Below are 24070 nucleotides of genomic sequence, written 5' to 3'. Positions count from 1 at the left end.
CTAAACTCTGGAGAGAGTTTTTTTTTATTTCCTGTGCAAAACCATGAGGAGATCACATTCTATAAACCTAGGTCTCTTCAGCAGAAAAGGTGATATATAATGTTAGAACATGCCATGCTAAGCTTTTAAGTTGGACTGAAAACAGGCAACAGGTTGCATCCCACCTTAAAGTTCTTTGCATATTCAGATGCAACCTAAATGAGTACAGATGAAGAAACTGCCACTTTCCTAGCAATAGTTTGTTGCTTTTATTAACAAAATCAATGAAATCTTTAGAAAAGTTAATGCTGAATTTGAAAAAAAAAAAAACTTTCAGAAACAGAATCCCAGTAACATTGTATGAGAATTATATCTATCCCGTACCTGAACATCTGTTAAACAAACTGCTAATAAAGTAGTTCTAAGTTACAGGCTTCCCAAAAAGTCTACAAAGTACAAAGCACTGCTCATAAGTTTCCAGACAGATTTTGTCCAAGTTTTTTTTTTTTTTTTTTTAACAGGAATGTTCTTTTGGAATTAACAGCACTTTGCTTTGGGATGCTAGCTTTACTATGTTGTCTTTAGAAGAAGGGATACAATTTGCTGAATTCTTTGCTCCACCTCTAATGGAAATAAAATCTTAACTCTTGCCTTTCAAAGCTTTGTTTTTCAAAAGCCTGGTTTTGTTCATGCTGTATTATGAAATTTGTTTACACAACTAGCTAACTGAAATACAATAGTACTCAGACAGAAAAGATCAGCCCCATAATCCTTTATTCTTTTAATTTTAAGAGGTGGGTTTACCAATGGTTGTGCAATTTGGTGTTGCATTACCTGCTAAATTGCTTGGCAGGCTCAATTTGGTTTCTCCATCAAGAACTCTTCACATTTTTCCTGCACCCAAGCTCTTTTTTGGTCATAACTCGTGTTCATTAGTTAAGATTTTTGCACTTTTAAGACATCCCACTTAACATAACTGTGAACTGTAAGTGCTAATCTACTGTATTAAGTATGAAATCTGAACTCCCCAACATAAGGAAGAGAATTTCTCTTTGTGGTGTTAGTATGATTTCATACAGAAATAGACCATTACAGTAATCATACCATATATATATAGTTGTTAACTGGCAACTTCAGTTTTTTTCTCCGTTTTGATTAAAACCATTAGAAAAGCATCAGGACTATTGCTACGCCACAGCCAGCATCGGCAGTGTTTTTTGTTACACAGCCTGTCAAAAATCTTCTGCTGTACAAGATCTTCTTTAAAGTCACCTGTAACATTGCAGGACTACGCCTTTAAAAAGGTATTTTCTGGTCAGGTGCCTCCGGAAGGCGTACAAAGACGGTTTCCTTCAAAACAGTTCAGCAATTGTGAGGCCAATATTAAGGAAAAAACAAATTTTGCATGGCTAGTTGCAGTTGTGACCAGAATCCAGAGTATCTGTTTTCAATACTGAGTAACACTGAATGTGCTCAGCTTCTTTCCCTCTCACCCAAACAAAAGCAAGATATAAATAATGTGAGATATAGGCCATAGCCACATTAAAATAAATAACTAAGGAAGTTATAGTTTTAGCCTCCACAGATTACTTTTCCCCACAGAAATTCCACCATCAGCAGCAGGCAGGGCTTCAGGGAAATATTTTGTTCAGCTTTCACTAAACAAGCATGAAGCCTCACAGCAACCAAATAGGAAAAGAACAGTACTGCGTGGCTACTGCTCACTGAAATGCAGCAGCAGGTCTGCAGAAAGAGTTTGCAGTTGACATGAAGGCAATGGCGTAATACTTTTGTGAAAAAAAGAATGACAAACTCTCCACAGACCTGTTTCATTTGGCAACTGTGATAACATTTCTTCAGCAAAGCTTATACACTATTTATTCCTTCCTCCCTTTCCAGAACTTGCACTAGAACAGATGCCTGAAGTTTAACTTTTATTCTTGCTCTGGATGCAAGACAACAAGATAAACTTAGGAGGACAGCTAAAGTACCTGGCCACCAGCACTGGATGGCACAAATGAAAATTATTACCGGGAGAATAAATTTAATACAATGCCAAATTTTTAAATATGTAAGTCAAAAGGAAAAAGTGAAGAAAGAACAAGGAGGCATGAATTTGTGTAAGCTGCTGGAAAGGTGGATCTTGGTGGGAAAGCAAACATGGAAAAGTCAACTTTGGCAACCTGAAAAAAAATAGTTTTATAATTTATGTTGAAGTACCTTTGGCAAACATATTTTGGCTTTGTGTAAGAGGAACAAAGAGAAGATGCAGCAAATTTTCTTACTGCTAAAAGCTGAAGGCTAAATTCAGATTATTTCTTCTAAGAACAGGTAAGACATTCTTGCTTCTGATAGCTTAAAAATTTCTGTGAACAGTTTATAAATAATGGTCCATCAGACATTTTTAATGGAACCATAAAATGCAAATGGGAGAAAGCTAACCATTTGTCTGTAAAGCTTAATGCCATTAGATAGTAGTATTTTTTTAATATACTGTAGAAGTGAAGTTGATGCCAATTACTGGTCCAGATGAAAACTGTCTGAAAAAAATGACTGTTCTGAAAGTGTACAAATATTAATTCCTAGCTTGCAGAGGATAACAATCAACTGGGATACAAATATTTTGCAATTAGCTCTAGTACATCTGACCTTTCACACCTACCTTGGACAAAGGAATGAGAAAATCCAGTTTGTATGACAGAATCACTCTGGTTAGCAGTACCACAAACACAACGTATGCAGAGTTTTCGAAGTCTGTTAACTGGACCTAGACATGAAAGGATTAGAGACTGAATTACTCTAGTGGGAACATGCTCATAGAATTAGATGGCTATCTGGGAGAGTTTAAAAGTGTGACTCAAGCACTCATGTTGATACTTGTATTCACACACACACACACTACTAGCAGAGATGGTGATGTACATACTGGAATCAAGGCCTTCAAATGCACAACGCAGTGCACACACTTCAACAAGCTCAACCCTTTAATCCAATGCCAAAGCACACTTGTGTTTCAAAAGGCTAGTAACTTGCATCTTTGGGCTCTCTGTGTAATTACAAATGCAGAACAGCTTTTAAATTTCTACTTAGGGGATTCAGTTCAGACAGCTCTGAAATAGACAGCTATAAAATAAAAGCACTTCCAAAACACAAAATAGTGACTGTGGAATTGTTCAGTACCAACAGAAGTACTGGATAAATAAGGTCCCTGGAAACTAAATGGCTCTTTGTTTGCAATAGCTTTAGTACAAGCCTAATTCCTTTCCCCATCACCCCAAATCCATTAGCATGCTTTGCTGTGCTACAGTGGATTCTCCTGTCAGTCGCATTCCCACAGTCCGTGTCTGATTAAACACTGCTGTCCAGTTCATTTGCGTCTGGCAATTCAGAGGGGAGAAAACACAGCATAAGTAATAAGGGCCTGACACTTGATGACAGCAGGCCCCATACTCTTCCACTTAAAAGTGAACGTGTTTTTGTGCGTATTGACTCTTTCCTTACCTCCATAGGCCTGAATTCCACTCTCCATCCTATATCCGAATTTGGAGGAGGTGGCTTAAATCTCATTGTCTGCCAGTTTGTAGACTGTATGTTCTGCAAAGCACATGAAAAAAATCTGTCACAGTCTAGATATGCATCAACCTATAAGATCAAAGCAAAATGAACAAACAACTACTGTCTTAGTCGTTTCCCAAGAACAGCTCATCAACTTCACAGAGAAATGCTTCCAAACTGAGTTGCTCAACTTCCTAAAAACTATAATGTAACTACTCATCCAAGAAGCAGATATGCTGTACTTTCTCATGCTGTTTTGTTTGAGGATTACATAAAAGATATTAGGATGTGTTGAGATTATGCTGGACTTTCCGTAAGAGATCAATTCATCCAAATGTAAAAATACACAATATTACTATAGCTATTACTTCATAATCATTATAAGATTATACAAATTTTAATAAATATACATAAGACACACACACATGAATCAGAGAAGTCATGCAAAACAGTTTTCAGGAAGTCACAAAAAATACAATTCCCCACAACAATGGGGATAATTAGTTTGGGCCCTTTGTATTTTGTTGGATATAAAATATGCTATCATCTTCTTCAAAGTAAATGGTGAAACAAAAATATGTGCTTACAACTACAAAGTCACATGCTAAGCAAGTAGCTTAAGTGAAAAACTCAAGAAAAAATATTCTTAGCTAACAGTCATCCTCCAATTAAGCAGTACTATAAAACATTTCACACACACACCTCTACATCTATTAAATTCCTCTAAATCAGATACAACCTCAAAATGATCAGATTCATTTGCATCATCAAGATGTATTTTCTCCTCAAACAAAGTCAGTGGGTCTCGAATGAACAAGTGTGCAATATGCTGTGCCAAAAGGTGGTCAATACCTACGAAGTGAAAATTAAGAGAAACATTTCAGACATTGCAAAGCAGGCTCTAGGAAACAACTTGATTTATAAGAACCAAAAATGAAAAATTCCAATTCCGCAATACTATCTTAACCCACCACATCCTGTTAAGGTTTAAATGATTACTTTGGGAAGGAAGGAAATGATTAAAGAGAAAAATGAACAAGTTCTCCTTTGGAAGTGGCAACTGGATATTGGTGTGGCTGCCATTCTTTCCGTTTTCTGATGCAACTCTGTGCCATGTTTCCTAATGCAGTTCTGCTCTCTCCACAAAGATAAACATTAGTACACGAAACACTAAGCTTCCTGAATTGGAATTAGGGACAGTTTCTAATTCTAGTTATTTTTAATTTCTCAATACCACAATGCACAGATACTTTGAGTAGAATCACTATCAGGGAAGCATGATCAAAACAAAAAGTTAAATGTAAAAATATCCCCACACACTGCAAGCATAATTCTAAACCTGCTCATAATGAAGCAAACACTTACCTTCCTTTATTAGGTGCTCGTAGATATCTTTGTCTATTGTCAAATCAATGTCATTGTATTTCTCACCACATTCAGATAGATAACTGTCTATGGAATCATATCTGGATTTACTGATTCTATAATGGTTGTTCTTCAGTGGCTATATAATTTAAGAATACAATATTTTAACAGCTTGTTAACAATGTTACCTAAGTTTTGCTCACTAATGACACTTATGTGAGAATTATTATCCTGTTTAAAATATCCTACAGCCTCAATTAAAATTATTCAAAGTATGAGTCTTAAACGGAAACATTTTCCTGATGTAACAGAACATTATTACCCCGACTGTCTGGAAAGCATTATTATACCTATTGCAACACATACTGATGCAGTTTCATTCACACACATTGTTAGAGATATTCTTAAACTGTGTAGCTCAAGAAGTATTTCTAGTATTTTTGTTTGCTTGTTTTTAATTCCCTAAGTGTCCTGGATGCCAATTCTTGAAGTTCTAGCAACTGGCTCTCTTCACGTAGCTCCAGTTTACACTACTAGATTACTCAGCATCACCCACTATTTAACTCAAAGCAATTTTTGCCTTTTGGGCTTAAGCACAAAATGGAAATTTTAAACACAGAAGGACAATTTTTAGCAAGCTGTGGAGGAGTGAAAGTGGAGTTTTACTGGAATTCCATATCTAACTGAAAACATATTTGCTAACATAAGCTGTACAACCAAGATGACTGTTTGCACCATCTCTCGTGCATTTACCACAACGACTGCCACATTCCCTCATTAGGGATTCTGATGACCACAGGCAGAATTTGATAATAAAGGAAGTTAAAAAAAATTTTTGCCTGGAAAAAAAAAAAATGGACACCTACTACTTAAATAACTTACCTCCAGCCCCCTCTCTTCTCGTGTTCGATCATCTACAGATGCAGAGATTACTCCCCAGCGACAATCAATATCAGACACATAGCCTCTGTAGAACGGAGATGCAGCACTCAATGCCATCTGAAAGAAAACAGCCTGATATGAACACAAAGGACAAGCCAAGGAACCAAACACACTATCTTAATCCCATAGGGAAGGGAAATTTGCCAGTCCAGAAGTAACTGAAGTACAAACTACGGTTTGGCATGTAAATGAAGCCCATACCATAGTCTCTCAATTGTTATCTCCATAAAATGCCTAGACGAAAGGTCAGTATTACTGACACAACAGCTTATGCTTTCCAAATGCACTACCTCTACAGATGAGCATTTAAGGAACAGAAAGTTGATACAGGTAGAAGCAATTGCGTAAGAAAAAAATCAGCAAGGATTGTGCTTGCACACTCCTTTAATCCCTGGGAGTTCACTTGGCAAACATTTTATTTCTGTTTAGCTTATCGGCCAGGCATCTTAGCAACAGAGCTGGAATATACCTCACTGAGAGCAGGAGTTCTTCCTGAACAGGGCAAAACTTTATAACACCCATTTCCACATGTTTACAAAAGGGACAGAAGGTGAATCTATTATATGAGACCAAAGCTAAAATTTTTGAAAATTGTTTAAGGAGCAATTTTAACAAGTTTCCATGGAAGATTCTCCAAAATTTGTTTCTAAAGTAATTCAACTAAAGTCTTTTGCATGTGGGAAGCAGGGTAGAGGTGGAGAAACAGATATCTTCTGCTTTGTGGTATCACACTTTTCTTTAAGGAAGACTGTAACACACAAATACACATGCAATCCAAAGTGATAGCTCAGATGCATTAAACATATTTCATCGTTAAATAAACCATACTGTTAATGTGACAACATAGTAAGAGACACCAATGCTTTCCCCAGAGTATTAAATTTGTTGCTAGTATTTAAGCTCTTAATTCTGATTTTATTTTTCACACGTAGTGGCTTGCACATAACAAATATCTGATGTGACAGAAGTGCATTACTCACCACAATGGGACAGATTGTGGCTAGCTGATCATAGAGATACCTCGCTTCAGAAATGCTGCAAGCCTGGAATGTCACCTGATAGAGAGAGGAAGGACAGTTGTTATAAAAATTTTTATAATCTACCAGCAGCATTTATGTTACAAGGTTCTTTCCCCACACTTCCCATGTGTACTAAAGCATTTTATACCACAGCACTTAGGCTGTGACACCAGATACATAAATACTTGCCAGAACCAAAGAAAACTGAGTTAACATTTACAATACACATGGGCTGATAATGTGCATTCAGGAAACAAGCCAGGAGCCTACTCATTTAAAACAACAGCCAAACTGTTGCACATGCAACATTTATTTTGTGTGACAGCTAGTCCTCTTTTAAAGAGCTGTCTTAATTTCAACATGCCTCTGTTTGATCCTGCAATTGAGAAAAATAAATATTTGTGTGTCTACTGTAATATATATGTTATAGTTTTTAAAGAATACAGTTTTGCCTGTATTAGAGACCAGGATACAACAAAATGAAGCATTACTTGCATAAACTATTAATGATAAGGAAGCTCTACCACACATAAGCCCCTGGGAAGCTATGATTTCTTAGCGACTTTTGGTGAAATTTGCTTAGGGCAGCATCAAACACAATCTCAACACAGATTTTCCTCATCCACAGATTACAAATCTACAGTCTCCAAAACCATACACATTATTCTTGATCTGACACTAAAGTCCTCCTCATCTGCAAGTAAGCTTCAAAAAAAATCCAAATCCATATCCAAAACCTCCTGAGCTTGGCACATGAAGCCTGAATAAGGGCAGAAGCACAGCACTTTGCCTAGACACTTGCAGGGGACATCATCTTTCTCCCCATCTGGCAAGAATTGCACCATCACTGCACATGATCCCAACTGATCCGATCAGGACATTTCTGACCTTGAAAACTCCTTCAACCAAGTCACAGCCTACGTGTGTAGTGAGAAAAAGACAAAAGGAAGTCTGCATAGTACAAACTCCAAAAAATAAGTGGGGAACACATGTTTTTCTTCTAGTTGGCAATTAAGAATTAACAGTTAATATGTAAGCAGCTGCTTACAGAGCCTACCAGCTTTTTCTCCCTTCTCCCTTTGATGGTAACAAGAGTACTGAATTTGAATTCAACCATTGATTTTAAGGATGGTTAATAGTAAAACAGTGTTTAAAAATATATTAAATTCCTAATTTTAGAATAATCTCGTACAATGACTGCAAGTTAAGGCTGCATTGCTATTGTTGGTCTTAAATAATAAAAAGAGATGGTATAAAACAGGCTGTATCAAGCTTAATAAAATGTGTATAATATCGCCTGTTTTTACACTTTACTACTTATTCTCCCTAGTTTACCCAAATGGACAGGAAACCTTACTTAGCTGCAGTCAAAAACATTTTATCTATGCACCTTTTAAACTTTCTTAATCTCAAAGAGACTTGTTTGGAATGTGGTTATTTCTGGCAGTGATGTGAAACAAGAGGAGCTTGGAGAATTTCCTTTCCCTAGGGACTTAACACTAGGCTCTTCCTCACTCTGCTTCGAAGTTAATGGTGGCAACAGGCAGATTTTATTGACAGTTGCACACATTGCTGCTACCTAAGCCGTCATCCCCTAGCATTGGGTTACTGTGATAGAGAAATTATAGCAATAATTAAGAAATATAAAACACAACAACAAAAGATACTGAAAGAATTAAAGCACTCCCAATATACAACACCTGGATTTAAACTAAAGGTACCTGAACTCAGGCAAATGAATGAAAACAATAAAAATAGGGCATGCATTAACAGGAGCAAAGAAGAACCAGAATGTCTTCTAGTATACTGTGAGAGAAAACAGTTACCCACATGGATTTCATGGTACAAGCAATAAGAAGGAGGCCTCTCAGTAGGTAGTTAAAAATATGTATGAATGAGGAATGCGTACACAGGAGTTAACATAGCTTGTAAAGAAAATGAAACTACACAGAACAGAGCTACTTATTTTTTAAAGATGTTCCAATAACTTCTTGTCACTTCGTTTTTGTTGTTCTAAGAATTGGGAAAAGCAAAAAAAAAAAAAAAAAAAAAAAAAGATCAAAATGAATAACCAAAAAACCCACGCATTTGTGCTAGATAGATTGTTTTCATTCCCACTGTGCCCTTTGGTCATGCCTGAAGAAAGAAGTCAGTGGAAGATCTTTCACACCTGAAAAATGCTGGAGTTCCAACAGAAGGTAGTTGATCAAGTGAATGGGATGTGACTAGTTTGAGCAAATCCTTTCAGTAAAGCCTCCAATTCCATTTGAAAATTAGCAGAAAATAAACCTAGATTCCCCTTTTTGCCACTCTGAAAACACAAACTACATTAAGCTAGAGTGATTAGACATAAGGCAAATATTTAAAAAAAAAAAAAAAAAAAGGGAACAGTTTAGGGAAGACGACATTCATTTACATCTCAAAAGCAGATGCATTTTACCTGAAGACAGCAGTTGCCCATTCCAAAACCCATAGCATCCATATAGATATAGTCTGGTTTAGCTGCTTTTGCTGCTTCTCCATCATCGTTGGGAAATGTTTCGATAAATGGTGATGGCGTGTTCTTATCTTTAAATACTGGATGGAAAACACAGGTACTCAGTAATTCAGAGTAACAGACTGAACATTTTTTTTTTTGGAAAAAGAATAAAAGATACATTGGATTTACTCACTTGGTACATTTATGACAACCTTCTCTCCTCTTCGGTGCCGGATATTTCTTGTCAGTGTACTAGAACAAGAAGAATTCAATATCCAAAGGTTTATCTTTATGAAAATAGTTTCAGAGTTAATTCCTCATTAATTTTCATGATTTCAGAATATCAGCTTCCTATTGGTTTTAGGCATTTTCCTTCAGGACCCTTCCTTCCCTGGTTTACAATAGTCTATAACAGACAGCACTGAATTTTTCTTCAGTGAAGTCAAACCCACTTAGAGGAACTTAATAGGCAGAAGCAATAGGCTACTGACCCGAAGAATACAAGGGTGAGTGAAAAGGTATTGCTTAGTTTTTAAACAGAATGATTTTGTTTCTCCTAAGTCCTATCCTTATAATCAAAGCTCCTCTTGAACTACACAAGTAGTAGTATAGTAGTATACAAGTAGCATACAAGTAGTACAACACTCATGCTCCATTCCAGAGTAACTTGGGTAAGTTCAGGACACCGAGATGTTTATGGAATAAAATGGACTGTGACATACCTGAATAAGAGCTAGATTAACTGTGAACAAAGTGGTTAATCATGGGATTTCAAACTGGAAACAATTTTGCAGTAGCATAATCAACACCTTTTGCCCCATAATGGCATGAACTACTATATAAAGTTATTTGAGCTTAACAGTTTACTTTATGTCACTTTGACAGAAAATACACCATCACAACCATTTCTGTCCAAGTCCTTGGGACATGTGCAGCAGCTAGCCAAGTAGTTCTCTATTGCAGGTATTCCTATAATATTACAGCACAGAAAAAAAAAGTTCAGTTTCTCATTCAGACTCCTGAAATGCTCTTACCTAAACCTAGGATGTTTATTGATGGCTTCATCTGGAAAGAAGAGAGATTTTGAAGCTCCTCCTTCTACTGGCGTTGGCTTATATTCTGGCACCGTAAATCCAGGACACCCTAACCTATATAACACAACAATGAGAGTCCAAGTTGTAATGAATACAGACTGTGATTTTAAAAGGGTCAGCTGACCTAAGATTAGGATCTCAGTATACAAAGGAAAAAAAAAAAAAAAAAAAAAGGATTTTTAAAAACTTGAATCTACGTCTGATTACTTCTAAAGTGCTTTTCAAGACTGTTACCTACCCATCTGGAATTGCCAGAAAGAGTTACCATAAAAAGGTCAGTGCTTGTCAACAGCTGGCTTCTGTTGTAGTTAAAACAGACTTATTTTTTAAAATGTATTACTTCATCTCTGAACACTAAATGCAGACCTTTTCAGTGGCCAAATTAGGAAACTTCACAGCATTATACAGAGTAAGCTCACATATTTTTAGGGCATTAGTACCTGTCATTAGTAGTGACACACACTGGCATTCAGTGCCTCAGTTTCTCTACACGCTGCTGGTTAACATTCAATTTCTGACATATGTAGTTTACCCAGTTCTGCCCCCAACAAACCACCTCTGTTAAAAGGACGTACCTAACTAATAATTAGAGGTAGTTTCATGTGTTACACACAAGGAAATGTCATAGCAATTTGTGATTTTGGAACTTTGAAGAACCCCCTAATGGGAGAAACCTAGGAAGTAACAAAAAGTTACACCTATAAGGCATAAAATGCTGAGATATGAGCAAGAAAATCAAAATAAAACCCTCCTCTTTGGAGCCTTGGAGGATGTAACAACAGGAAAAAAAATCCTGGAAAAGTAAGTTAGCAAGACTCCAACAAACATGGATTTGAATGGCAAAACAGTTAAAGGCAGAAATAAGAAATATGTTCTCCCTACGCAGCCTAGGGAGAACAATCTCTGAGGGATGAAACTATGAATCATTCCAAAGATAAGTCATATGCAGACTGTACATATTATTTGCCAGCTTCTACTGAATGAAGTCTAATGTACTGTTTCCACAGTCATGTAAAAACTATTTATCTGTATCTCTTTAGTCCTTGTGAGACTGGATGTGAAATCTTTTATACAAAATTTATTGGAGTAATCTTTTTGTAAGGTTGCAGGGCAAAAATGCAATTCTGCAACACACTGAAAACTGCTTACTATAGGAGTTTAAAAAAGCGCTCATTACTATAGACATATCTAGTCTAGTTCCCATAAAGAAGAAGCATAGTTTAATCAATAGAGAGACCTCAGGGTAGAATACATGAGGTATTTTGGTACCTGATTTTCGCTGCTAAATCACATTTTGTACTGTTCACGCTCCCGGCAACAATTCAGGGCGTTCTGTACTACACAAGAAACCAGCCAGTAAGGCCAAATGCTTCTGTTTTATTGCAGATTTTTTTTTTGAACTATTTTAAGCATAATTATCTTCATTCGTTTGACTGACCAGGCTAGTTCAAATGAACACATTAAATCCCCCCTCAGAATTATGTTTGAAAGTCACAAAGTTCAGTTTCTCCTAGGCAATGAGGAACATCCTGAATGTACTTTTTCAAGAGTCTCCTTACAATAAGATGAAATCTACCCTTTGTAAGGATGTTATGACCTCAGGAGAGGTCTACCTTTTCTAGATTCAATAAATACAGGACTATAGAAGCTTTACATCTCCATTTTGTAAAGGTAATCACTTTCCTTTTCTACTGTGTTCAAAGTAATAAAAGGAAGTATGCATGTGCTTCAGTGAATATGTAGTATTAAAAAATAGATCAGGTTAGCCAAGTTTTATAGAACTGCTATTTATAAAGATCAAAGCTTGGAAAATCGGTAAATGGAAACCTTTACCATATCAATTCAAGATTGCAGGCTACTCTGCATACTATCCTTTGTTATGAATAATCAAATTTTCTCTCCTACTGCAAAACTATCATAGATTAGAAGCTTAAAAATATAAAAGATGCAGATTTATTTCTGTCTCACAGCAATAAAAAAAATTTGAAAACATGACTGGAACATTAACTACTTTAGTGGAGTCATATTTTGCTCAGTTTCATTGTACTGTTTAGCTATACAGTAAAAGAGAAAAAGCATATATGGAGAATAAGGAGACGGTGTTACACTTCTCAAACAACAATCTCACCTTGGAAAAGATGTCACAGTGCAAACGGCCTCATTTTCTTTCAGCACAGAGGCAGCCTCTTGCCTCCTTTTCCTCATGTTGTCTTGTACAGTGTTGAATTCAGACATGGTTCCTCCATATGGCTGCCCAGGTGTCCCTTCAATCATATAGCTTCCATATTCTGGTCGCCAGAGCGTTGGGTGGCTTTAGTAAATAAATAGCATTATTTAAGTATTTATGCAACTTCAAAAAAGATAGGTTATCAGTATAAATTTCAGACAAAGGCAACTTGTAAGAAAAACCTCCTAAAGCTGATTATTTGGTGGAGTAGAGTGGTACGATGTACCTTCAAATGGATGGAATCACTTGGAGACAGTTGAGAGAAATTAAGGTACAGTTTTTCCACTAGAACTGTTGTATAATGCAGTAAGCAGAAACTGCCTGGGCTGACAGCTTCAGTGTCTGTCTCAAACTTTGTTTCTTGGGGTTGTAACACGCTACAGAAAAAGCCAAACAAATTATGCTCCATTTCTTATTCCTACTGCCTGTGGAAACCTGGTCAGATTTCACAAATTTATTGGGCTAAGAAATGAAATAAAGTTTAAGCACACCATTAACCCGTGAAAAGCATCTTTCTTTCCTGACAAGCCACCCCACCTCTATGGAGCACAAAGGCAGAGCAGCATTGTCCCTACACTCCTCTGTACATGAATAGTTTGAAGCACAAAGTCTTAAAAGAAGAGAAATTGCTTCTTGTAGGCTTTCAACAGCTCCTCTAGCCTGGAAGAAAAATAGGAAAGCCTTGCTGGATACCAGGCGTTCCCAGCAAGGAGCAGACAGGCCCAGGGCACAAAGGCCTTTTATCACCACAGCAGTTTCTCCAACTTCCTGTAAGCTTTTGGCTCTCTTCAGCCAAAACACTTCAATATCTCTGGTCTCATTCCTCTGCTTTGGAAAAATACATCTGGTGCCATGAATTAGAAGGGAATTTGCAGTTCCCTGGCTAGCTGAAGTAGGGATATGATCCACTTATTACTGCAAACTCCACAGGAGAGGATGGGGAAGAACTGCCCTGCCACCTTACGCCCAGCCTTCTGCCAAAAATAGGATAGTGTTCCTACAGATAGCAGCTCTCTTACACAGACCTCATTCACTCCTGTAGCCAGGGATGCATGGCTCAGTGCACACATGCACTTCAGCAGGGAAGGAAGGTCTGGTATACAATTACTGAGTACACACAGACACAAAACCAGAGCAGGACAAAACAAACACTGAAACTGCAGCTTCTGTGGGCTCACCATTACACCCTTCATTTTCACAAGGCATAACATGAAAGGTGCACGGACTGCCTGCAGGTGCGCTCAGAGCCTTTCACTTCCTGCACCCCAGTTTAATCTGCAAATATTGGTACCGGTGGTTTATGGTTTTACAAAGAGCAGACTTGAAAGTTAACTGTACAAAATTCTGTACGGTATCATAATGGGAAGAAGAAAAAGTAACAGGAAACAGCTACTCACTTGGGGTTTATCTTCTCCCCCTTGTCTTGCAGCGTCTGAAGAACTTCTTCGCCACACAGCAGTAAGCGTACTTTCTTATTCTCATGGTCAAATTTCACTAGCATATACTCCACCTTGTAAATAATAAAAACAGAACAACCAGTTAAAGGATGGGATTTTCTTCACACACAAATTCATTGGTGCATGAATTTAAGTATCAGCTATAAAGGGATGACAGACGTCAGACTGGACTTCACCTCTAGAGAGGCTTAAAACCATAGCTAACTATGAATGTGGTAAACAATACTGAAGAAGACAGCTGCTTGCTCATTTCATCTTGAATGAAGAACCGAAAATTCCTTGAAATCTGATTTGAAAATCCTCAGTTTTTAACTGTGCTCACTTCAGAGATTCTGAATTTGCATTTGCCTCCATTATTGGCATTATTTGCTAAACCATGCAAACTATTAACCACAAGCGTGCCTCTGTCATCCCATGGGTTACAGTCTACAGCTGACTAAAATAAAATAAAATAAAAAAGATAAATCCTCACTTAAAAACAGGATGTCCATTTACATCAGCCACTTGTTGGAGCTATAAAGCCTACAGCCACAGAGCCTCAATTACAGCACAGAAAGCCCAGGGTTGTAACGAACGGCACCAGCCCTGCCATGAATACACTCCAGCTCTTGGTAGAGCACAGGGGCTTCCACCCTTTCTTGGTTCAGCCTTGCTTCCACGGCCCTTCTTGCCTCCCTGCCCCACGGCCTGCCTTCCTGACCCCACGGCACCTTGCTCCAGGCCTCTGCCCCTCCATGTCCCCAGGGCTGTCACCTCCACCTGCTCCTGGCACCACACCGGTGGAGAACTCGACCCAAGAAGCCGCTAAAGAAAGCGGTGCCAGTGCTGTGCTCCAGATCCGAAGGAAATGGTTTTTGCCCAACAGAGATTACCTGAAAGCCATCAGACCCGGAACACCCACACTTCAAACCTTCTAATCTCGATGCATACTTGCTATCAAAACTCCCTTAAGGCCTTTTAGAGCACCACCTGACAGTCACCTGGACATTATAACCCTTCTGTACTTACTGATATAACTATTTCCTGACACATATTTGGAAGGGGATGCTTTGCCTGCCAAGTAAAATCAGAAATCATACATGGAAATGCATCACAAGGGCTGTGAGAACTCCTGGCTGGCCCAGCAGTGATACACAATGCTTTCTGTTTGCAGCTCTCAAACCCCTGCTTCCATGACTTTCACGACTAATCTAATGCAAACATCAAGCTCGAGTTGTGAACTGTAAATTCACTGCTAGAATTTATCAGTCTTTGTGCTGTGCTATTCAGTCATGTTTTCTGACTTTGTGTAGGATGCCATCCAGCAGTACTTACTGAACTCAGCTGCTTCGATGCCAGAGGCTCAGACTCACCACGACAGATTTTGGAGCTGCTGGGTCCAAGCTGGCAGCAACTTCTTTTTGTACAGAAGTCTGTGAGTATAGGAAAACGGGCTGCCAAAGCACAGGAAAGCTTGTGCGGTGCTTTCCAGCACACTGTAAGTGGATTTGTGGGCTTCCCAGTCTTTGGTTACTTTGGCATTCACAGAAGAGTTGTTGCTAGCCGCAGTGACAATGAATGTAATCCTCTGTTGGGATTTGTGATTAAATCTGAAACAGCATTACCCGAGAATGTTTGTAATTCTACAGAATCTGATTAGACAAATCCTGCAGGGACTCATTGAGCAATTATGCATGTTCTCAGTATTTTTTAAGATCAAATCTTAATCCCCTAAAGAAAAATGATTTCTAGTTTCCGTGCAAGACGCTATTTCTTTGCGCAGCATGTTTTGTGGTTTGTGTGTATTGTGCCACAACAATCTACTCGAGATAACTGCAGACAACAGTCAACCAGAACGCACTCGAGCACTGATTTAGTTATTACTGAGTACCAGTCTCTCACTCTCAAGTGACACTTGACCTGTGATTAGTGGGGATATAAAAGGACTTTTTTCACACCTTCTGGTTTTCCTACCACATCTCTTCCCGCTTTGGAAAAGCTTCAGCCAACTTATCCTTGCTCAGACCCAGCCCGAACTAGCGGAGGTACATAACTGCAGTTCTCCAAGTTATAAAGACAGACGTGTGACAGGATATATTGAGCCTGCTGCCCTCTTGGCATCCCACCACACAGTCCTTGTGGTGCCTTCAGGATGGACTGAAAGCAGAAACATGGCAGAGTAATTGCAGCTGTGTTTGAGTGACACCAAAGGCCAACACTTGTCCACTATTCTAATTTATGTTCCTGTGATTAGCCTCCTATCTCAGTAATCCCTCTCCAAATCTAATTACAACAAGCTGGTAGAGTGAACACTGTACTTCTCTATAAGCTGTATTATATACAGCTTAAAAGTTCCACAAAAGAAAATTAGCCAAAAGAATGTAAAGAAGCATTAAGCCAAGAAGGCAACAAGAAAGAATCCAAAACGTTTCATGATCTGAGTGCTGTAGTGAATATATTTCATTTATGCAAACAGCTTTAGAAACAACTGCTACTCTTGCCTCTGGAAACATTTGACTAAACCTTCAAAGTTGTCTTCACACACAGAAGATCTGCCATTAATTTTAATGAGAGAAGAAGAAAGCTTCAGACAGCTGCCAACGATTCCGAGTAACCCACAGAATATCTTGCCAACAGAGGGACTGACTGAATGGGCATCCTTGAAGAATTTAATTTAAGCTCATCAAAAGATTTAGCCTCCAGCTAGAAAAAGGGAAACAAATCCACAGTTCACACATTTTTACATTTAACTTCAGCTCTTCGTTTACAGACTTTGCACATGTTTTTTATCCACAGTGAAGTTCAGAGAGCTGCGGCCTAGCTGAAAGCATCAGTATGCCCATGAGAGCTCTGACTCTGAAGGCCAAGCGTGTGGGGCTTCACCCAGCCTTTGTAATTCATCGTTTTGCCAGACTCCTTTATAGTTCACTTTTCTCCCTGTTTTTAACTAGTTTATCTGCAAGGGAAGCACACCTTGCCACTGTAAGGAAGGCAGACACCACGGATCCTTGTGTCTAGCTGTGGCTCTTGTCCCAAAGCAAACCAAACCCTAGACGTCACTCTTCTCCAGCTAGAACATGATGCATGAGGAGAAAAAAGCCTGCCACTTGGCTCCCTCCTGCACAGAGGGGTGTACAACATGGTTTCAGTGGCCTAAACCCTCCGAACAGCAAGAGTCTGTCCAGCTCACAGAAGTGTGGTGGACACCTCACCAGGAGAGGGACAAGAGCTTGGCCAAGAAGATTGTGAAGTGAAAGCTGTAAATCCCTCCACATATACAACAAGCCTAGAAAAAAGTTAAATGCATTCAAATGGCAAATAAATTCTACATACAAAATTAATAATATTCAAGTGCAACAGGTCTACCTCTGAGCCAAAAAAAACCCTGTTCTTTACCAGCTTCCTTCAACTACTAGTTGCAGTATCCTGCAGGTTACAGAATATTTCCACATCAGTTTCACTCCATGGCCTTGTCTTCTAAGAGGGAGGCCTTCACCAGCAGCTCGCTGTCAGGACAGTACCTAGAATAGCCTTGCTTCATTTGTCAGGATTACTTCTCATAGCTGGCTACTGGAGAAATGTCAGGCTTTCAAAATTCTTAATGCTGCTTCTGTAAATGTGACTGCAAACAAGACCTTGAATCACCCTCAACTGGGGAAGAGCCAAACCACTCTCCCCACACGAAGCCAAATAGTTGTTACTGGACTTGCCCGGCAGCAACATGAAAGCTAATAGTCCTCTGAAAATGGGCGAGCATGTCTAAAGCTGTGTTTGAGTGCTAGAGTTCATGGAGTTTTATTTGACCATAATTGCATGTATTCTTCCTGCAGAGAACTCGCTACTTAAGCCTGAAGAAATATCCGTCAAGCAACTCTTCAGCAGCAGCAACGCTACGAGCTGAGGAGGACTTAAGCTGATGCAAGTCCCACAGGGTATCATTGTCCAAATACACACCTGGGCAGCGGCCAGTTTCCCAGTATCAGCTCCCCTCCCAGCACACAACTAACACCGTTATGCCAGGTACACCAGGAACAAAGCCTGGCTAACATTTGGGCAAAAGCCTTTGCTCCAGAGCGTAGTTACTCAGGTGCTTTTAGCATACCAACTATTTGCCATGAGGCACATCTGTATGTAAATACACAAGTAGGAATTTGGTCTCGCAGCTCGGTAAGGTCAGGCATGAGGTGCTGAGCAGGCTGAGATTCTAAAACAGAGGAAGATGTGTCAAAAAGAGTTACCTGAAAAGGAGCTGCTTTTGAGAGGAAAGTGGGCAAGTTTGCATGCTCTCTGCCCTGTCCATCCTCCTGGGAAGATCAGCCCTGTGCACTCGCCTTTTACCTGGGCTTCTGATCGCCTGCCTCCGGCTAGACCTGATCACAGATGAGTCACTGGAGACACAGCAGAGTCCTGGATGACTCACAGCCGACCCTTCTTCCTAGAATAAAATCTTAGTGATGCTTTCTTCTCTAGCAGTGCCTTCACTGGGCAGCCACTGCCACAAGGATCTGGAGCAATTGCTGGAGTCACCTTATAATGCCAGCTCTCTTTATGCATACTTCACCCCTGGCCTGGAGCTTTTAAGAAAGATCTAAGGTTTTCCTGACTTTTCTTGGCTTTTGCTAACTATTCCCAGAAGCCACTAGAACATTTAATTCACATCTCTTCACGTAGTACGCCTCATATATTTATGTACACAATAAATAAAAAAGCAACCTTTCCTCTCAAGAGCCTCAAACAAAACAAAACTAATTTCACCAGTTATTAAACTACATCATAGCAAGAAAACATAATTCCTGATACATTTATTGGTCAGTTAATGCATCATTAACATGCCACATATCATTAAAATAACAGCCTACAGAAGAATAAAGTTTTAATAACCTGACTGCTCATCAAAAGACCTCTACTACAAGTATTCAGTGCTAAAGTGCAAAAAGTAGGTTTTTCCGTAAGCATGCGTATTTGCAATATATGTAGAGTTTTTTAAACACAGCTATTTTCTCACCACTGCTGTCATAAAACGTGGAGCCACAGTAATAACCAGATCATGATGCACCCTTAATGAAAGGTTTACTGGCCCACAAAGGGCAACCTAACCCCCGAGGGAGTGAACTTAGGAGGAAAACAACTCTGGGATCACAGCAGAAGCTATCTTCCCCATTTCTCATCAGCAAATCTCCAAACTGCTCACTGGCACAATGCAGAGCACTCCCGTGTTCATGGGATTACAATGGCTATTTTATGTTGTAAAACTTCTTTTTTTTTTTTAATCTGCTACTCAAACTTATTTTCTGAAATGCTTAATTTTGATCAAGCAGACTTAAAGTGGCTAATCCAATAACCAAAGCAGTCTGCAGCTCTCCATGAAACCAACCTACAGAAATTGTGCACTAAAAACCAGTAACAATAACAACAAAAAAAACAAACAGCATAACCGATGTTCATTACACTGAGTTTGTACAAACCTGAAGTACTTTCATACCACACTAAGATGACCACAGATACAGAAGAGGATGCAGCACTCCTCATCCCAGGCAACCCAAGCAGCCCCCATGAAGTGCTGCTGCCCGCCGCCCTCCCGCTTGCCGACATCAGGGCTGCAGATTTTCTTCTTTTGCATGTGATAGAACGCAACTAGAGGATGTCCTGCGCTGCACATACCACAAACCAGGAAGCTGGGTTATTGAAAACTAAATTTAGAGGTCATAACTCTTTGCATGCGTCTCCAGAACAAGATATGGCACATTAGAGAACAAGGTGCCTCCTCTTTGACCACTGCACTGCGTCACATCTGAGGTAAGACTGTAAAAGATTAGGATAACGTTTAGATTTCTGTAGCAAGAGCAAATTTATGGCACTCACAGATTTTTAGATTTAAGACAAAAAGGCACAAGTGTTTTCGGCACAACTATTTTCTAATCCACACAAGCTAGATGTTTTAATAGACTAATAGCAGACCATTTCTCCAACTGTGAAGCAAGACGTTACAAGCTTCCAAGTTTCCTCTTGCATCACAAAGAGAAAAAAATAAAAACAAAAAAATCCTTCCTGTACTCATCCTTCCTACTCAGCTTTTCTAACACTATTAACTAAAACAATGCATCTGCACAGCACGAAGAGGAAGTCCCGTGGCAAAAGAGGAATTATGCTGAAGCAATAGACAGTAACTCCATGACAAGATTATAACAATTCATTTGACATCCACAAAAGGCAGGAAGTTCACTGTGAACAGAGTATTTCTCTATCTGAAATACAACCAGCGGATAATTAAAATTCCTCTTATTGAGATCCGCGATTGCAGAGGAGGATATCAATGCATATCACAGGGCTTGGTCACTATTTATGACAAATTACAGTTTGTTTACGGAAAATAAGCGATTAAAAACCCTTCCAAAATGTTTTCCATGAATTGCAAAATTAGCTTTAGTTTTCAGTGGGATGCTTTTTCTATTTGCTGCAACATTCAGTCTAGTTCAGCCCAATACCAGTAGGATTAGACTAATAAACTTTATGAAAGCAATTCGAAACGAATAGAGAGCAGTTTATAGAAGAAAAGTAAAAGCAGAAGCATAACATGAGCAGAAACAAGGACTGGAAAAGACGTAAGGCAAAGGACCTATAGATATATCTGCATTTTCATCTGCTAGGATTGGAGTTGAAAATTGCTTTTGCTTTCCTATCAGCCTGGGGTAAAGAAAATATCACGATGTACAAGTTCTTTTATTTTTATTTTTAGTAGTCAGGGACAGCTTCCCAAATCCCAGCCCCTTCCTGTTGCTCTGGAGCTAAACTTCTCAGATGTTTTCTCTCTAAATCTGAACTTCTATGTTTTCTTCAGCATAATGGCTCTAGACTTGTGGATATTAAGTATTTTGCAGTTTTCTCCCTGTTTGTTTGCTCCCCTTTTTTACAGTCTAAGCAGTTTTAAGCCCAGGACAGGCCACTCTAGCAATACCAGGTATAAAGAAACTTAACAGAAACCCATGCTTAGAAGTTAGTAATTTCCATAAATACAACCACTAAAAAGAGGTCATCACTTCACGCATGTTTTGAGAGCTGGAGGCTTTAGGTTCAGTTCCCTTTAGGCATTTCCCACAGGATTAAGGCAGGGCAGAGAGGTAGTACAACAACTATCAGCCGACACATCCATTGTAGCCACACCTGCTGCTTGTTCTAAAATAAAGGAAGCACAAATTATTTGTAAATAAACAACGTCACCCTCCCTTTATCTAGTCAAAGCTCGAAGTGTGATCAGGCAGGCACATGAGGGATAACCAAATGGCTCTCGAGTGCTGCCCTTCCTCACGCGGTGGGCACATCGGGTAGGACAGCCACCATCCAGAGGCATCCAGACAGGCTGCATCTGGCAGGGGGCCATCGCGGGGAATTTCTGCATGAAAGAAATTGAAAAATGCATTCCGTGGGGGGAATTTTGCTGGGAGAGGGAGACCAGAAGCCATTGCCCTTAAAGTGGCAAGGGCTCAATGTAAAACAATATATATACTATTATCTAAGTGGCTATGGACATATATCTTCCAGCATGTGGATATAAAAAAAATGTTTTGAATAAAAAACATGATAAACTGTATGCTTGTCATCCACCTAAGTGTCCACCTTAGCTTTAAAGCTACCATTTGGCATCCTATTCCACAGGACACCCAGACTTCGTAATTATCTTAAAAGGACATCTGCTGCTTTTCTGCTCCACTAGCTTACCCAAATTTCTTGTAAAATGAGAAAAGCTGAATGCTTTTCCTGCACACCGTGATGCTCTCTGAACCTGTTCCTTTGAACAGTCAGTGTCTTTTCTTGTCTCCACCTGAATTCCTCTTTGCATTCACTTTTGAGCAAGTGTGTCTCTCTCTAGGTCTCTTTATTGTCTTTTAGTAGCCAAAACTTCACCTGTGTGTTTTAGGGACAGGAGCTGTACTTATTTCCTGCAGTAGGTGAGCTAGATTCATCACTGTTAAGAACACCCTGGATTGCTCCTGGATTTACAGGAGTAACAGACATCAAACAGGAGCCTCAGTGTGTGTGCGTCTGAACCCCACACCATGTCCTTCAGTAGCAACAAGTATTTCACCAGTCTGAAAATCCACGGGCTGTGATGCAGTGTCGCTGAGCACTGTGCTGTTGCTGCCCTGAAAAACACATACAGGCTGTGAACAGCAAGACGTTAATGCTGTAGCTAGGTCCCTGGGAAAAAATCGTTCAGAAGGAAAAGGAGCTCTTCTCACAGCCCAGGCTTTCCTTAGGAAAAAGGAGAAAACTTTAAAGATTGACCAGGTGGAATACCTGTGGGTCATTGTGGTAAGAGGCCTTTGGTTTCTCTTCTTGCAGCGTCTGAGAAAGGCTGCTTTGCTGCTTGCATTAGGAAGTGCTGAGCAGCAAGTGGTCATTTTTTTTCTAATCCATTTCACGGTATAATTAAAAAAAAACTAATGAACAAGGAGCAGAGTAAATCAAAAGTAAGAAGAAAGATAAGGAAAGAGTACAGATCAAAAGAACATGAGAGAAAGGACTGAGAAAGAAACAAATGCAGAAAGAAAAAAAAGAAAAAAGTCAGGAAGATTTCAGCTTGCAAGCAGCAGTGGCACATTTTTCACGATGCCTCATGGAATTCAGCATCAAACCCATTTTAAAGATGGCCAAACTTCACCTTAATTTTCCACGAAGACAACAGCTCCCTACAAGTTGAAGATGCCTGTTATGCTCCGTGCCCCAGCGCTGGCAGTAGCCAGCCCCATGCCACAGCAGGGTCATTACGTCCAACTGCACTGAACAAGGCCAGGCAAGTCAGATTGCCCTTTAATCCACACACGCTTTCAAATAAAGCCATGTTCTGCCCATGCTTGCTTTCTACAACCCTCCTTCTGAGGGGATCTCCCTCTAGCATACTTTTCTTCACACTTCCACAAGCCGAAGCAGCTCTCCCTTCCTCTCTACAGTATTTGCTCCCTTCAACTTCTCTTTTCCAACTCTTCTGCCCAGTCCAGACAGGGACTCAGCCTGCAGAGCAGTCAACCTGTCCCTTTTAGCAGTTAAACAGAGTAGAAAAACTTAAAGCATCCCATACATGTACTCGTGTGTGTGCCTGCACATGTGCACGTTGATGTCCTTGCAGACTCACGTGCGCATACAGCACAAAGGATGGAGCTGAGTTAGCCGAGAGCCTCCCATTCCACTTGCCTGATCCCAGCATCCCCATTAAGCTGCAAAGGGAAATTTAAGCAACATCCGTCAGCTGCAGGAATGCAATCAGCAGACACGAGGTGCTGTGCAGCACAGGAGGTTTGCTGTGCACGAGCACCCGAGCCAGTTTTTCAGCAGAAAAGCTGGAAAGCAACAGCATAGACTTTGCCTTACTCTCAAAAGCTCCAAACAAAACAGTTTTTACCATAAGAGGTACCACTAACATCTGCCAAGCATCCCCAACTAGTTGTTTTACGTAGTACCTGCTACCTCTGCTGGACTTGTAAAACACAGCCCTGTTTTTTTTTTTTTTCCCTCATTTGCTGCACGAGGAAAAAAAATATTAAAAGACAATCTAATGACTCCTTACTCTGGAAATTCACAGATGAGCAGACACTGCTGTGTGGGAAACAAAGATGGAAACACAAGGAAAATGTGCGACAGTACTGGCAGACCTACTTGCTGCCCAACTTTCGTGGGCATTAAGGCAAGGATAGGAAGGAGGGGTTTGATGAGGGATAATAAAATAGCCCAGTATTTTGTATTTCCCACAGCCAGGAGAAGCCAAGCATAAAGAGGGAGGCCAATGATCAGTCTGAAACTAAATGAGGCAGAAGGATGATTAAGAGGCAGAGGACCTTCACCTGCAAACGTGGGTTCAAAGAGACCTTTAGGAAGATTTTTTAAGCAAGTCTTATTCTGTGCTACACTTGTGGCTTTTTTTTTTAAAAAAAAAAAACAAAAAAAAAAAAAAACCACCTGTTGCAAGAACTTTGTGGTTG

At 39.6% G+C, this 24070-nt stretch overlaps 1 protein-coding gene across 1 annotated transcript in view; it reads right to left on the bottom strand.

The window, feature by feature from the left end:
• The window catches only part of GCLC (glutamate-cysteine ligase catalytic subunit), a 31950-nt gene that overhangs the window by 5798 nt on the left and 2082 nt on the right, over nt 1–24070 (bottom strand). The window contains exons 2-12 of the mRNA XM_084284898.1: nt 14058–14170; nt 12562–12744; nt 10374–10487; nt 9533–9591; nt 9301–9437; nt 6822–6896; nt 5782–5898; nt 4900–5038; nt 4274–4386; nt 3481–3573; nt 2642–2746 (exon numbers count right to left, since the gene is read on the bottom strand). Coding sequence (XP_084141024.1) covers nt 2642–2746; nt 3481–3573; nt 4274–4386; nt 4900–5038; nt 5782–5898; nt 6822–6896; nt 9301–9437; nt 9533–9591; nt 10374–10487; nt 12562–12744; nt 14058–14170 — 1248 coding nt within the window. The remainder of the gene's footprint in view (nt 1–2641; nt 2747–3480; nt 3574–4273; nt 4387–4899; nt 5039–5781; nt 5899–6821; nt 6897–9300; nt 9438–9532; nt 9592–10373; nt 10488–12561; nt 12745–14057; nt 14171–24070) is intronic.

The sequence above is a fragment of the Netta rufina genome (assembly GCF_964035555.1).
Source record: "Netta rufina genome assembly, chromosome: 3".
NCBI classification, from domain to species: domain Eukaryota; kingdom Metazoa; phylum Chordata; class Aves; order Anseriformes; family Anatidae; genus Netta; species Netta rufina.
This window is presented reverse-complemented; position numbering and strand designations above follow the sequence as displayed.